The sequence below is a fragment of the Phytophthora cinnamomi genome, assembly GCF_018691715.1.
Source record: "Phytophthora cinnamomi strain GKB4 chromosome Unknown Contig108, whole genome shotgun sequence".
NCBI classification, from domain to species: Eukaryota; Oomycota; class Peronosporomycetes; order Peronosporales; family Peronosporaceae; genus Phytophthora; species Phytophthora cinnamomi.
Window position 1 is genome coordinate 236,826 of NW_027151041.1, and position 13,782 is coordinate 250,607.

The 13,782-nt window shown below is 53.9% G+C and overlaps 6 protein-coding genes across 8 annotated transcripts; 3 read left to right on the forward strand and 3 right to left on the reverse strand.

The window, feature by feature from the left end:
* Positions 1–45: 45 nt before the first annotated feature.
* IUM83_15129 (uncharacterized protein) lies at positions 46–1,023 on the reverse strand (the record flags this gene model as incomplete). The annotated part of the gene is made up of 1 exon (XM_067939921.1): positions 46–1,023. The coding sequence occupies one exon, from the start codon at positions 1,021–1,023 to the stop codon at positions 46–48; it is 978 nt and encodes a 325-aa protein (XP_067782319.1).
* A 216-nt stretch (positions 1,024–1,239) lies between these two features.
* On the forward strand, positions 1,240–3,930 carry IUM83_15130 (Voltage-gated Ion Channel (VIC) Superfamily; the record flags this gene model as incomplete). The annotated part of the gene is made up of 5 exons (XM_067939922.1): positions 1,240–2,134; positions 2,210–2,372; positions 2,449–2,536; positions 2,604–2,642; positions 2,719–3,930. 5 exons carry the CDS (start codon positions 1,240–1,242, stop codon positions 3,928–3,930), a joined length of 2,397 nt encoding a protein of 798 aa, XP_067782229.1.
* Positions 3,931–5,800: 1,870 nt separating this feature from the next.
* IUM83_15131 (AGC/AKT protein kinase) lies at positions 5,801–8,239 on the forward strand (the record flags this gene model as incomplete). 2 transcript variants are annotated; one of them, XM_067939923.1, is made up of 1 exon in its annotated part: positions 5,801–8,239. In XM_067939923.1, the coding sequence occupies one exon, from the start codon at positions 5,801–5,803 to the stop codon at positions 8,237–8,239; it is 2,439 nt and encodes an 812-aa protein (XP_067782251.1). The 2 variants fall into 2 exon arrangements, with proteins under 2 accessions (XP_067782251.1, XP_067782250.1); XM_067939924.1 differs by having other exon boundaries at positions 5,873–8,239.
* A 116-nt stretch (positions 8,240–8,355) lies between these two features.
* On the reverse strand, positions 8,356–10,931 carry IUM83_15132 (Pyridine nucleotide-disulfide oxidoreductase domain-containing protein 2; the record flags this gene model as incomplete). The annotated part of the gene is made up of 17 exons (XM_067939925.1): positions 8,356–8,517; positions 8,585–8,656; positions 8,728–8,844; positions 8,909–8,958; positions 9,024–9,126; positions 9,189–9,305; positions 9,364–9,461; positions 9,532–9,555; positions 9,660–9,732; positions 9,791–9,971; positions 10,040–10,086; positions 10,156–10,191; positions 10,261–10,316; positions 10,388–10,480; positions 10,544–10,709; positions 10,774–10,834; positions 10,897–10,931. The coding sequence occupies 17 exons, from the start codon at positions 10,929–10,931 to the stop codon at positions 8,356–8,358; spliced, it is 1,491 nt and encodes a 496-aa protein (XP_067782291.1).
* A 179-nt stretch (positions 10,932–11,110) lies between these two features.
* On the forward strand, positions 11,111–11,747 carry IUM83_15133 (uncharacterized protein; the record flags this gene model as incomplete). Of its 2 annotated transcripts, none has more annotated exons than XM_067939927.1 (3): positions 11,111–11,364; positions 11,431–11,492; positions 11,566–11,747. In XM_067939927.1, 3 exons carry the CDS (start codon positions 11,111–11,113, stop codon positions 11,745–11,747), a joined length of 498 nt encoding a protein of 165 aa, XP_067782253.1. The 2 variants fall into 2 exon arrangements, with proteins under 2 accessions (XP_067782253.1, XP_067782252.1); XM_067939926.1 differs by having other exon boundaries at positions 11,431–11,487; positions 11,566–11,572.
* A 127-nt stretch (positions 11,748–11,874) lies between these two features.
* On the reverse strand, positions 11,875–13,591 carry IUM83_15134 (Mevalonate kinase; the record flags this gene model as incomplete). The annotated part of the gene is made up of 6 exons (XM_067939928.1): positions 11,875–12,287; positions 12,394–12,444; positions 12,807–12,849; positions 12,926–13,063; positions 13,146–13,292; positions 13,391–13,591. 6 exons carry the CDS (start codon positions 13,589–13,591, stop codon positions 11,875–11,877), a joined length of 993 nt encoding a protein of 330 aa, XP_067782230.1.
* Positions 13,592–13,782: the final 191 nt, after the last annotated feature.

Here is a 13,782-nt window from a genome sequence, read left to right on the forward strand (position 1 = left end):
CACGTAGCCAGTCTCTGCTAAGAGCTTTAGCAGCTTCTATTCGCACTACATCAACGATGATAACTGGTTTAAGAAGTATGTCGCCTTTTCGGAGGCAGCCGAGTCACCTGCAGCACCCGCCTGTGTTGTGTCCTCGTTCGTAGCCACCGCATCCTCCCGCTGTTTACGGAGACGTTCCAAGCGGAGCTGCTTCCTTGTCTTCCTGTCCGCCGCTCCCGACGAAGAAGAGTGCGCCAACGCCTGCGCAAGCGTCGCTCGCTCATGCACCTCCTTCAAGTGCTTCTTCTCGGTTGTTTTCAGTCGCTTCTCCCACTGCGAGACCACAAAGCTGCCGCCACCAGCCTTGCCTTCCGTATCCTTATCTTCACCAGGGTAATTGCGATGATCGTTGTCCACCTCATCACGAGGCGGGTTACTCCCATGTTGCTGCTGCTTCTCCAAATACGCCGCGTACTCGTCACTATCCGTAGCGACACTTCTCGTCCGCCCGAACTCGTCCGTGATCTCCACCATCGTCATCTCCTTGGTATTCACGGAATCACTCATATACTTCTTGGCGTCAAAGTCTACCAGGCACTCCCCTTTCACACTGTCGGGGCCTCCTCCGTTGGCCATCTCCTCGTACAATTTTGCCTTTTTCCGTAGCATCTCCGCCGATTTTTTTCGCCAGGCTTCGTCGTCGTCTTCATCTGGCGCTTCTCGCTGCCTCGCCTCCTCATCACGCCGACTGCGGGCCTCGACTCCACTGTTGCGGTTCTTCTTGCCCACTCTGTCTTCGTCCGACCGCTTGCGGCGCTTGCTGCCACCGCGCAGATGTGCATACTTGCCCAGACGAAGAGCTCCGTGGCCAGTGGCCGGTTCGTCGTCGTTCTCGGCCGTTAGAGCTTCCTGCAGACGGCGCTTCCGCTCCTGGTCCTTCTGGAAGACAACTGCCTTGAGGTCCACGAGGGACTTGGCGTCCACCTTGATCTCCTTCGCCTTGGACGGCACGAGCGCCGACTCCGTCAGGAACCCGAGCGACATGCTGATGCTTGTTTACTGTTTTTTGTTATTGTGAATGTATTTTGTGATTAGTGCATCGAAATTTGTATATGGTGTACGGGTTGTGGCAATTTTTGAGCACTTCAACTTGGGCAAGTGGTTACGTACGTCCAGCAGCCAGATCTAAATGTGTACGCTGCACCTTGGCCATCGCTATCTACCTTCATCTGCCGACGGGTATAGTGCCGCGAGGGTGGTATGTTCCGGCGCAAGCCGGTCAAGGCACTAGTTGTGGTGGGGGCTGTTGACGGTGATACCGAGGCCACGATCCTCGAAGCGGGTGGCGAGTCAGGAGAACCAAGCTCGACACAACTCGAGCAACAGGAACCCGTTGCAGCTTCGAGTACTCCGTTGAGCAAAAAGCTGCTAGGTGGATTAAGCAGGCACGAGAGCAAAGCACAAGGTTCGACGGATGCCCCCAACACCCCACGACGGAGCAATGCGTGGTCTCGCTCCACAGGCAGCTTTCTCAAGCTGGCATCGGACAACGCCACCATCAATGTACTGCGAATGTCATTGTTCGAAATTCACGAGAGGATGAGCTATCGCTGGGTTTTGCATCCCCAGTCGCCTCTCAAAACGTCGTGGGACCTTATGAGCGCATTCATCGTTGTTTACTACTCGTGGATTATCCCCTTCATGCTGTGCTTCGACTGGTACGAACCATCACACGCTACTACTGTTTTCATGAAAGTGCTGGATGTGTGGGGCTTCCTGGATATTGCGCTGAGATTTCGAACTGGTATTATCGAGTACGGGGCCGTGGTAATGAACCCGCGCAAAATTCGTCGAGCATATATCCGCTCTGTTTGGTTTCCCATCGACATAGCCTCTTCGTTCCCCTTTGAATATTTCATCAAAGAAACCTCGACCAGCGTATCAACTAGGAAGACCATCAAGATGATCAAGTACATTAAACTGCCACGCCTACTGCGACTTGGTCGTTTTGTCAAGTACCTGAAGCGGTACAAACGCTATTCGAGCGTGACTATTGCGCTCAATGCGGTGATCTTCTCTGCTCATGTGGCCGGATGTTTGTGGGTTGCAATTTTGAAACCGTGCGCGGACGCTGTCGAAGCCACCCGACCGCATTGTCAAGATGGCAGAGAAATGGATGTCTACTGGGTCGCTTTTCACCATGGCATGGTGTCTTTATTGGGTGTGTCAGCAACGCATGTCGAAGCCAGCGATCGCTTTCTTAGCGGGGGTTACAACCATGCCCCTAGCGATGACCTGAACAGCTCAGTCTACCTCTGGTCCGTGGCATTGTCAGTCTATGGCGCCGTCTTGACTGCTATCCTATTCGGCACTATCATTGGCCTTGTACAAAGGTACCCGGGATGAATATCATTATCTAGTGCTAGCAGTGGAACAACACTAACACAAATTGTTTATTTTACGATGTAGCTGGAATAGGGCTGAAAATGCGTTTCGGAAGAAGATGGATCATGTCATCCACGAGATGGATGCGCTAAGTTTGCCGAAGCCTTTGCGAGTGCGTTACTACAACCTTTTGGTTTGGAACTTCCTTGAATCCATACTGACGGTATTTTGTTTGTTAGGCACGAGTGACGGCGTACTACGACTATCTCTGGCTAAATGTACGCTGTGTACAAACTGCCTTCGCGTTCATCTTCATCTAGCTAACGGATCTTGTCGTCGTGCATGGCATAACAGAATCGCGCACTGTCCGAGCAGCTCAATCTACTGCACGATCCGGGCATGTCGTTGACTCTGAGGAGACAAGTTGCGATCTACCTGTTCAAGGACAACCTGCAAAAGATCCCGTTTTTCCAACTAGCCACAGACGCCGTACTGGGTATGATCTGCATGCAGCTACACCAAGTCATCTACATGCCGGACGACTTTATTATTCAGGAGGGCGAAATCGGCAAGGAGCTGTTCATGATCGTGAAAGGCATCGTTCGTGTGCTGCCTCCCAAAAGCTGCAAGAAACCACAGGCCGAAACGATCATCCTGCTATCTGAGGGTGACTTCTTTGGAGAAATAGGCGTGGTAATGGAGGTCGAACGCACACGCAGCGTGAAAGCTGAATGCATGGCAGAGCTCTGCGTTCTAGCTCGAGAGGGATTTGACAAAATCTTGGTAGAATTCCCGGAGTTCGCTACTGCTATGAAGAAGCTGATTGTGCAACGTGTGGGCGAGATGTGGAAAGATGACGGCCCCGAACGCATGGAGAAGATGACAGCACTCGCCGACGCCAAGATGAAAAAGACTATCGTGGCCTATAAGAACATGGAGAAACTGCGCAACAAAACTCGGGCACTGGCCAACTTCCGTCCGCGGTTGTCGAACCTGCTCAGCGCGTCTGACACCCTGACACCGCACAATCTTCGAGGTGACCAAGGAAGCGGGAGGGCATCCGACGAAATTGTTGCTGCTGCTGCCGCTGCTGCCGCAGCTGCCGTTGTTTCTTCCGACACGTCGGCTTCCGAGCCACACACGAGTTCAGATAAAATCCCTCTCGGGTCGATAACCGAGGACGCTGCAGTCGAGGAAGGTAAACCACCAGGTGAAACTATGCACAACTCGATATCGGATATGACTCGAGCTGTATCGGAGAGCGACTTTGGTGTGCGACTCAACCCAGCCAGCGATGCCACTGCTGTTTTGGGGGTGCATCCAGGGGATCGAAGATCGGAGCGCGCTTTGGTGCACCCCGTTGCACTGGGCAGCTCGTCACCGCAGTTGCAGCAACTGGAGGTTCACCTACGAGTGGTTGAGCAAAAGATGGAGGCGAAAATGGACGACCTCGACCACAAGCTCGAGCAGATCCTGCGCCACCTCGCGCCTGCCAAGCCGAATGCGCTGCCTCCGATTGCCTCGCCTCCCATCTCGTTCCGACGAGAGGCGCCGTTCCAACCGTGACATCCCGGTCACGCGCGGCGAAAACCGAAATGTAGAGGGCACGTCTAGCGAAGGGATCCGCTCCAAAGCTCTTGTTGAAGTGCCCTAAGCAATGGAATGCTGGAAGTAAGTGTGCTGTACAACTCGATGCTGAGATCAACAGCGAAGTGCATAACGGAGGCGTCCCCACCGTCTCAATTTGAGACTCAAATCCCAAGCACAGCATACATGTATCCCGATCGTTGGGACAGTCGTCGACGCACTTGCCTGCGGCACCGCCAGTGCCGCACCGACTCCACGGTTCGGGGTCCAAGGTGCGGACTGGCCTGGAGTGCAGAGTGCAGTGCACTCCCACCGGATAAGAAGCCAGGCGCGGGTTCATTGCACGCGTGCATCAGTGCAAGCCCCAACGGATGACGGCAGGCGCTCGCATCAATTTGACGGTCCTGTTGCAGGCAAGGTGCAGTCGGTGGTACGTACCCCCGGATCCCGAGCATCAAAGGCCGTACACTCGAGGACACTTTGGCCTCGAGGGGGATTGGAATCCGATCCCCTTCGGGGCATCCGATCAGGATAACACCAACACAAACTGAGCAACAAAATACACCACAGATGACCTACAGGTTGAGCGCGGGTTGGACCTGAGACTTCGGCACTGGGTCGCCGTGAACCTCAACAAAGTGTCCACGACACGGCGCGACACCGCGAGCGCTATTGGCGATGTGGGCGACGAGCAGCAGGATCTGGAGACATGACCCGGGTAGAAATGCCGCGCGCGTTACCCTTCAAACAGGCAATGATAAAAGGTTCAACGATTCAAGTACTGAAGGGATATATTATACTAAAGGCAAACCAAATCTCAGCGGGTTAGACGTATTGACTTAACGAAATGTTTGGAGCACAGTAGGTACGGTTTTACTGGTGGGAACAACGAATGAGTGGTGTGATCCACATCACTTTTACAAACTCAGTATCTATACGAAGGTTCCGTAGAATCATATACTTATACATCTTCAGAATTATAAGTTGTTGACACTTTCGTATTGCCGCTACTCGCTGTACACACTACGGCGGCGGTCTCAACAGGATGCTTGAAATCTCGCCTGTTTGATCAACAGTCGATTTCACGCCCAGCGGATGGTCGATCTGATCCGCGAGACACCTGGTGCAGGATAGTCGCCGCTCGCTCCTGGACGGCCCCAGGTGTCGGGGCTGCGGCTGCGGATGCAAAGTGCGCTTGATGACGACCTCATCATGTGGTTCCACGCACGAACAAGGGGCGATTAAGCCGCCGCAAGTCTGGCGTGGTGGTGTGGTCGCCGGATCGCGTTGGCTTTTCCCGTTACCCGGGCCAGTGAAAGTCCGATCGGCCGGTCGTTCTCGGATTTTGGCGCGCAACCGCGCCACCCGCTGGCTATCTGTGGTCGTGTGGGCGCGCGAGACCAAGGCAAGACCAGTCAAGCGCAAGCAGAGCAAGCAAGCTCAAGCAAGGCAAGACAAGCGCCACGCTGCTGCTGGTGCTGCTTCGCGACCAGGCGGTTATAGTTAACTTTCCGTTTCGTCGAGCGTAGCGCCCACACTCAAGCATCGACAGAATCCTAAAAATAGCAATAATGCAGACGAGGGAGTTAGGGCTAGGTCGTGCCGAGGTTCTATACTGAATCCAAGTCAAAGTCGTCTCGCCCGCGACAAGCTCCTGCTCTGGCTTTAACCAATGCGTTTCTGCCCAATATTTCCACAAGCCTGGAGCTCATTCTGCGAGAGAGCGCCCAGTCGCAATATCCCTCCGCTCGAGGACGCTTCGCCGCCGGGGAATACAGGTAGAATAGCAAGGTAGTCGCCGCCCCCTTCCTCCCTCCCCTCCCTCCCTCCTCGCCGTCGCCGCCCCCACATGCAGCGCCAGCGGATCACGCTCTTCTCGGCCGAAGACGCCGACGCCATGGCGCTCAGGGAACGCTCCAGCATGATGAGCTCGGGCCGCGGGGCCAGCCGCTTCGACAAGCGCGCGCAGTCGTACAGCATGCGCCCCAGCATGACCGTGTACGGCCACGAGGGCGAGGACTACTTCGACGGCTCGGCCAGCTACTCGTCCGTGACCGAGCGCAGCGCCACCGGCAGCTTCGCGCCCAACCGCACGCGGCTCAGCGTGTCGCCCGACCTCAGCAGCGCCTTCGAGGACATCTTCGAGACGGACTGGGAGGGCTACATCTGGAAGCAGGGCCACGTCGTGCGCTCCTGGCGCTACCGCTACGCCGTGCTCTCGGGCACGACCTTCTCCTACTACGTGAGCAAGGACGTGGCCAAAATGGACACGGAGAAGTTCCGCGGCCGCGTCACGGTCACGGGCGCCTCGCGCGACCCCAACCGCTCCAACGGCGTGCTCATCACCACCACCATCAACAAGATCTTCGCCATGTACTCGCGCTCCAGCATCGAGTGCGAGATCTGGGTCAAGATGCTGCAGCAGGCCGTGCAGAACGCAAACAGCCAGAAGCCCGGCCAGAGCTTCAGCGGCGCCTCCAACGGACGCGACTCCGACCTACAGAGCGTGCAGAGCGCGCGTGCGAGCCAGTGGAACCCGGCGGCCAGCGCGCCCATGCCCTTCTCGACGGGTGGCCTGCTGGCGCAGACTGTGCGCTCGTCGGGAGACTGGAAGGCCAGGAACCTTGCCACGATCAAACAGTTCTACTCCATGTGGACGACGCAGTTCCTCGAGCAGACAGGCGTGGACGACTCGGCGGCCAACCTCATCTCGCTCTTCCCCATCTGCTCGCCCGAGATGGTCGTGTCGGTCAGCTACCCGTGCGAGTTCCTCCCCTCGACCAAGTTTTACGGACGGGAAGGCCTTGTGGACGTTGTGCTGGGATTCTCGCGCTTCGTGCTGTTCAAGAGGTTCGCGGTGTCGCGGTACATGACTACGAAGCAGCCGAACGTGCTGCAGGTGCTCGCCGCGGGTACTATCTGGAACAAGTCGCTCAAGCGCGAGTTTACCTTTACCACGCGTGACGAGATCCAGCTTAGCCCCGGTGGTCGCGTGCTGAACCTCCAGATGCAGATTGAGGTCGACATCGCCGCGTTCCAGATGTCCGACGCCGAGAGGAAGGCGGCCAAGGCGGAGCGTGCATTCCAGGCCTCGACGTCGAAGCGTGTGCTGTCGCTGTCGATCCAGCACTTCCACGTTAACCGTGTGCTGGGCAAGGGTACCTTCGGCACAGTGGTGCTGGCCGAGCGCAAAAATACGGGTGAAATCTTCGCTGTGAAGATTTTAGAGAAGAGCTCCATGTCCAACTACGACAAGCTCCGCACGAAAACTGAAATGCGAATCCTTCGCGATGTGCACCACCCGTTCATCGCGCCACTTCGCTTCTCTTTCCAGAGTCAGTCACGCGTCTTTCTCGGTATGGAGTACTACTCGGGCGGCAGTTTGTATACGCACATGAACCGCTTCTCGAACAACAAGGAGCACCGCGTGAAGATTCCACTTGACCTGGACCGTGTCAAGTTTTACGCTGCTCAGATCGTGCTTGCGCTTTCGCACTTGCACGCCTGCGACATTGTGTACCGTGATCTGAAGCCTGACAACATCATGATTGACGTTGAAGGCAACATCGCTCTTGTCGATTTCGGTCTTTCCAAGACGAATGTGAACCAAATGTCCGGAGCACGCACCATGGCTGGCTCTCCCGCGTACACTGCTCCGGAGCTGCTGAAGCCGAAGCGCTCGCGTGACTACGGCAAGGCTGTGGACTGGTGGTGCTTGGGTATCTTGCTGTACGAAATGCTGCTTGCTAAGCGACCGTTCCATCACCTGAACGTGTCGGTGCTGTACAAGCTTATCGAGAAGGAGCCCGTGAAGTTCCCGTCCAAGTGTGGCATTAACCCGGACGCTCGCAGCCTGATCCTTGGTTTGCTTGAGAAGGACCCGAACAAGCGTCTTGGTGCACGCCAGACGAGTGACATTCTCACACACCCGTTCTTTAAGGACGTGAGATGGAACTTGGTTCTCCGCAAGAAGATCACCCCGCCGTGGGTGCCTGCCCCCATGTCCATGGAGGAGGAACGCATGAAGAGCCCGGACATTAACTTTGACAAGTTCCTGGCTTCGAAGACGGCCTCCACGGGCAACATCTTCAACGTCATCTTCCCCTGGAAGACCCCTCGCTCGCGTCATCGCCGTGCAAGATCGGAGATGGACTACGACTCGTTCGGCAAGTTTAGCTACGTGAGCGACACAACGAACTCGTTCCTCGTGGACGAAGACGAGATGCTCGATGCGGCGTTCACGGGACGTCGCAGCATCCAGCTGCATACTTTGGCAGGAGAAGCCTGAACCGACTGAACAAAAGACTGCACCGTAGTTGTACCAGCAGATGCACGTAGAACACTACAAAGGTAAATTATTTTTTGACTGCGTGTTTAAACCTTAGTTGAAGCAACCTTGTGCTATTACTTGAGGTGCCTTTGATCATTCAAGCAAACCTTGGCCGCGTTCCGGCCGCAGGCTCCCATGACGCCACCACCAGGATGCGTACCAGCCGAGCAGAGGTAAAGGCCGTCGATTGGCGATCGATAGTTTGAGTACCCGGCCATCGGTCGCATCCAGAAGAGCTGATAAAATACGTTGTGTAAGTATATCGTCGGCGGTACATGACTGCAACCAACTCCTCATTCTTACCTGATCAAAACCCATTGCACCATGAAAGATGTTCCCTCGCGGAAGAGAAAATATTTTTTCAAGGTCAGGAGGCTACGGAGTACAGACGCACAACAGTCGAATGAATAGTTGATCCAGGCGTAGGAAAAGAAAATCAGCCATACCGTGAGAATGTCGTAGTCGATGACCGATTTCGTGAAACCAGGGGCGTACTCATCGATGACTGAGAAGACTTGGTTGGCAAAACGCTCTTTCACTCCTGGCTTGCTCCAACTTCCATCCTGAAATCGACGCATACCGCAGTTAGGCATCAGCATCCTCACCAAAGTGACGAATTCTCACAACCTTTGGTTCGTAAGGAGTATATTGCACAAACAGCAGAGCGATATGCTTCCCTGTGTTCAACAGCGCATGAGCATTACTTGTAACAGAGTTTAAATTTCAAGAAAACCGCTCGCACCTGCTGGAGCAATTGTCGAGTCCAATGACGTCGGGATGTTCATCTCAATAATCGGCCGTCTCGAACAGACCCCGCCTTGGACGTCCAGAAAAGCGTCTTCGATCTGTGTATAGTGAGCGGATTAGACTTCATCGCAGACCAACTACCTAGCACGTATTATGGTACCTGTTGCAGCGAGTCTTCGAAGTGGATCGTGCCGTAGTGATTCGGCATCGGGGTGTTGCCATCTTCACCATTCGGGAAGCATGAAAAATTTGGCAATCGATCAAGAGCCACGTTGATCTAATGCACTTAAATCAGTAAAGCACCACAGTACCTGACAGAAATGCAATAGGCATACCTTCGTTGAAGCAGATTCACTGTTCCAGGTGCGCTTGAAATGAGTGATGACATCCCCAGGCAGATCGTTCTTGTCAACCAAATCGAGCATTGTTGTGACTGGGCTCGCGTTTGATAACACGTAGTCAGATTCAACAATCTCGCCGCTTTCTAGACGGACACCGCGCACTTTCCCCCTGTCCACATTGATCGACTGGACTGGAGTGTTAACGTGGATTTCAGCACCGGCTTCAATCGCAGCTTTCTCGATGGACTGAGAAACTCCACCCATGCCGCCTTTGACGTGTCCCCACGCACCCTTGATACCATTCACTTCTCCCATGACGTGATGGAAAAGAATGTAGGCAGACCCAGGGGTAGATGGAGAAACCTACGAGCACGATAATTGAATATGCTAGACAAGAATACGGTAGCCAGGTAGTACCTACCTTTGCGCCAATAATCGCGTCAGTAGCAAGCGTGGCTTTTAGCACGTCCGATTCAAACCATTTGTCGAGAATCTTTGTCGCAGGCGCCGCCATAAACTCCACAAACGTGGTCAAGTCGCTTCCTAGCTTGCCGCAGCGGTAGCCTAAACGTGCCAAACCCTTTACTGCGTCCACGCGTCGACTATTGATTGAAATCGGTAATGCACAATTAGTTAAATTGAAGCTCACGGTTTACATCCTAGCACTTACCTTATCGGGGCCTTCGGGTCGAAGATTGTGTAGAGATCTGGAGGTGGCTAATATCACCACGAGTAAACGAAGTTAAAACCAACAAACTCATATCAAAATCAACACGGAACTAATACCTCGTCTAACATAGGCAAAAAGAAGTCCACCATGTCCTGCAACGACATTTCAACGCGATGCTAAGCTCAGGGCAAAAACCACGGCATCATCACATCATATTGTACCTCCAGCATCTTGTTGTACACAGGATACGCTTCTGCATCTGCCGTCGAGAATTGAGCTGGCCATAGTACGCGTTGCACAAATTCATCAGCATAATTTTCACAGTCTTTTCAAATCCCCCCTTCTCACCAATACTAGCTTGCGACATTTGCATATCACTGCCCAGGATGAGACTGCGGCCGTCCCGCGTCGGCGTAAATGACGACGGGTCCCGCACAAAAACTGTGCCACACAAAAGTTATCTCTGTAAAACCCCCAAGCACATAACCCACTTCTACCACTCACCCTCCAGTCCATGTCTGTGCAGATCGAGGTCCTTGATTATCTGCGGCCGGAACAGGGAGAACACGTAGGACGCCCGGGAGAACTTGAACCCGGGGAAGATCTCCTCGGTCACGGCTGCCCCTCCGACCACGTGCCGCTTTTCCAGCACGCAGACGCTCTTCCCAGCCTGGCAATCGCCATCACGTTGGTATTGTCTTGTGCTCTACAAAGAGTATAATACAGCCGCTTACCTTTGCCAGGTACGCTGCAGCCACGAGCCCGTTGTGGCCGCCCCCGACGACGATGGCGTCCCTGACGTCAACAACCCTTTAGACACAGCCTGGGCGCTCAGTAAAGGAAGCTTACGAGCTCACCACTTCTTCCGTAGCAAGGCCGCTGCGGCCTTCATCCCTCCTGGATGCCACGGGCTCCTTCGTGCTGCGTGGAGAATTGCGGAATGAGAGGGCTGTCAACGCTGTGCAATCAACTTCAACCAGGAGTGATGGTCAAATGGGTTTGGGTATCCAGACCCGACCCGTTTCGATGACCCGTTTGAAAGTTGAAGTTGCATGGGCTCACTATCGATCGATGTTCGAGGTGCAGATCGTGAGGCGACGGAGGGCTAGTGGGGCGCGCGGGGGGCTCCAGGCGCTGCGGAAACGCTTCTCCATGTCTGTGAGCGATCGGTGCTTGAAGGTGTTCATTGGAGCGCCTCCACCAAGCTCTGCAGTCTCCGTTGAAAAACGTCTGGCTGTCATCACCATGGCTCAAAACCGCGTCAGCAGCGTGCGAGTTCGAGGACGGCTGCTGAGGGTTGTTGTGGAGAAAGGCAACGCCCTCATGTAATAAACGTGGCTTTATATACTGTACACTGACATGAAGTACACTAACACCAGTTTAATATGTAGTGTGCGGTTGCAAGATCAGGATGAAGCTCTGCGGGCTGCAGAATCGATGATGGAAATGTGGGGTCCGTGATCGACCCGGTGGACATTGTAAGTGTAGTCGGTTTGTATTGACGTTCGTAAATTTGTATTTGCCAGGCATTGATCCCCTTGTTGAGGATTCAGAGGCACCTCCAGCTGAAGAAGTGGAGTGCGGTGTGGAGGAGCTGACCCCACATTACATGAGCAACCACAACTTCAGGGAGCTAGTGCACGAAATTCATGGCCATTTCGACAGAGCTCTTGCAGGTGAAGAAGCATACCTGGAAGCGCGCTTCTAACGGAAAACAATGCAATATCCAATGCCAAACACAAATCCAACTCACTTTTACAGATTTATCGTGTTGGTGAAATATTGAAGCGTGCACAATGTTACATGCCAAGGGGATATAGCGAGTGTCCTCTGCACTACGAATCATTCTCCTGGGCACAGTGCGCCATAAGACGGGCCTTGACAGTGTTCAGAATAGAGAGCATTGCGCTCGATTCTTCGAGATCTTGTCGAACGACAGCGACTTGCAGCATTACTGGCAGATGCATGATGGCATCCTCTTCCTCTGCAGCAGCCGTGTCCCCGTAGTTCATTTTGTGGTAATTGAGAGCAGCATCCCGGTATTTTTCGTAGAGCTCGAGGCTTTCGGGGTCTTCAAAGCCAAACGAAGCAACCGTCCGTTGCTGCTCCCCGCTCCCACCTCCTACTCCAGCATGTACAGCTGCGTTTTCTAGGCACATTCGCTCGTGAGCTTCACGAATTTCCTCCTCTTCAACTCCGTATGCGAGCGCGAGGATCAAAAAGACAGAGTACTTCCTCTTGAGATGATCTGCGAAGAAGTTGAGCACTTCAGTCGATATCGGATTTTCTCTTCCGTCAAGCTTTTCGATCTCTCGCCTGCAGTTGGCGGAGAACAGCTCATGCACTCGGCTCACCTTCTCGTAAACCAGTAGCGCCATTTGGGGATGGGTAACTTGGGCCACCAGCTTTTCCATTGCCACTATTCGCCGGATTTCAGACTCAGCTTTCTCTTTTTCTCCTGAGAGAACGCGGTGACACCAGAGCTCGCTTTGGAGAAGGGTCACCTTAGAATCTTGTCCTGGAGATACCCAACTTTTTGTTGATGTTGCTGAAGAAGCCGATTCGCCGACTGAATGTTTTTCTGCTCTCGTTTCTTTGGACTGGTTTGTTCGAGAACCACTCGCATGTTCTTCTCGCTTGGTGGTAAGGATGTGCCGAATTGCTTTTGTCCACAACTCGAAAGTATTCTGACTGTAAGAACCGAATTCTAGGATGCTGTGCGTGCTCGCATTTGGGTTGTTAGCAGCAAGCATATCGACTGTGCTACCTGAAGACACCGCCAAGCTTTGGTGGAGCTCCTCGTTCAGCCACTATAAAAATAACAAAACGATCAAGGTCTATAAGCTGGCTGGCGTGTAAACTGCATCCCGACACTCTTCACAGTACCTCGTCGAGCTCGTCCGTTTCAAGCAGCTTGCGATGAAACAACCGCAAGTTGCCATGATCGTCGTGCAGCGATGAGTATCCCTCAACCACATCGACCTTCATGTCGCCTAGCAGCATCATGTGGTGCAGCTCATAAACCTAACTCACAGTAGAAAGCAGAGACGCGAGAACAGGTTAGAATGGCTCCTGTAGTCCTGGCAATCCACAACTTTCCACCTACCTTGTCAGGCTTCAATCCTTGTTCCCATCTCTCACGACTAGTGAACATGAGGATGTTGTCTTCCTGCAGGGAAACAAAGTACGGCACCCATCCACTTATGAAGAACATGTTGCGCTCCAGCACCAGCAGCGTGTCATTCAGCGTTTGCTGCCACGCCACAATAGCGACACATGCACAATTGCAAGCGTCCACAGGTCAGCTTTTCCCCTGAGATTGATCTTCCAACAAGTGGCCGCAACACCCACTTTGTAGACGATTGCAGTCTTGGCCCGCCCCAGACTCTTGGGCGTCCACGGCGTTTCTCGCGACGCCTTGTCGTCCAGGATGATCGAGGCGTTGTTGCCGTCGTGCGTCAGTGCGTCCTTGGCGCTCGAGCCTTTGGCCAGCAGCGTCTTCAGCAACGACGGCGGGGCCTTGCGCGCCGTGCGCTCCTCCGGCTCACTCATACTTCCTGCACGAGGAGCTCAATAGCGGCGACCTCTCACGACCTCTTCCATGGGTCGGGTCGGGTCGGGTCGGGTCGGGTCGAAGCTTAGGGTTTTGAAGTAGTAGGGTTTGCCGACCCGGGTCCGAATAGGGTTGAAGAAAGCATGCAGAAATGCAACGAGCAAGTGCACTATCGAATCATTCGGCTGTT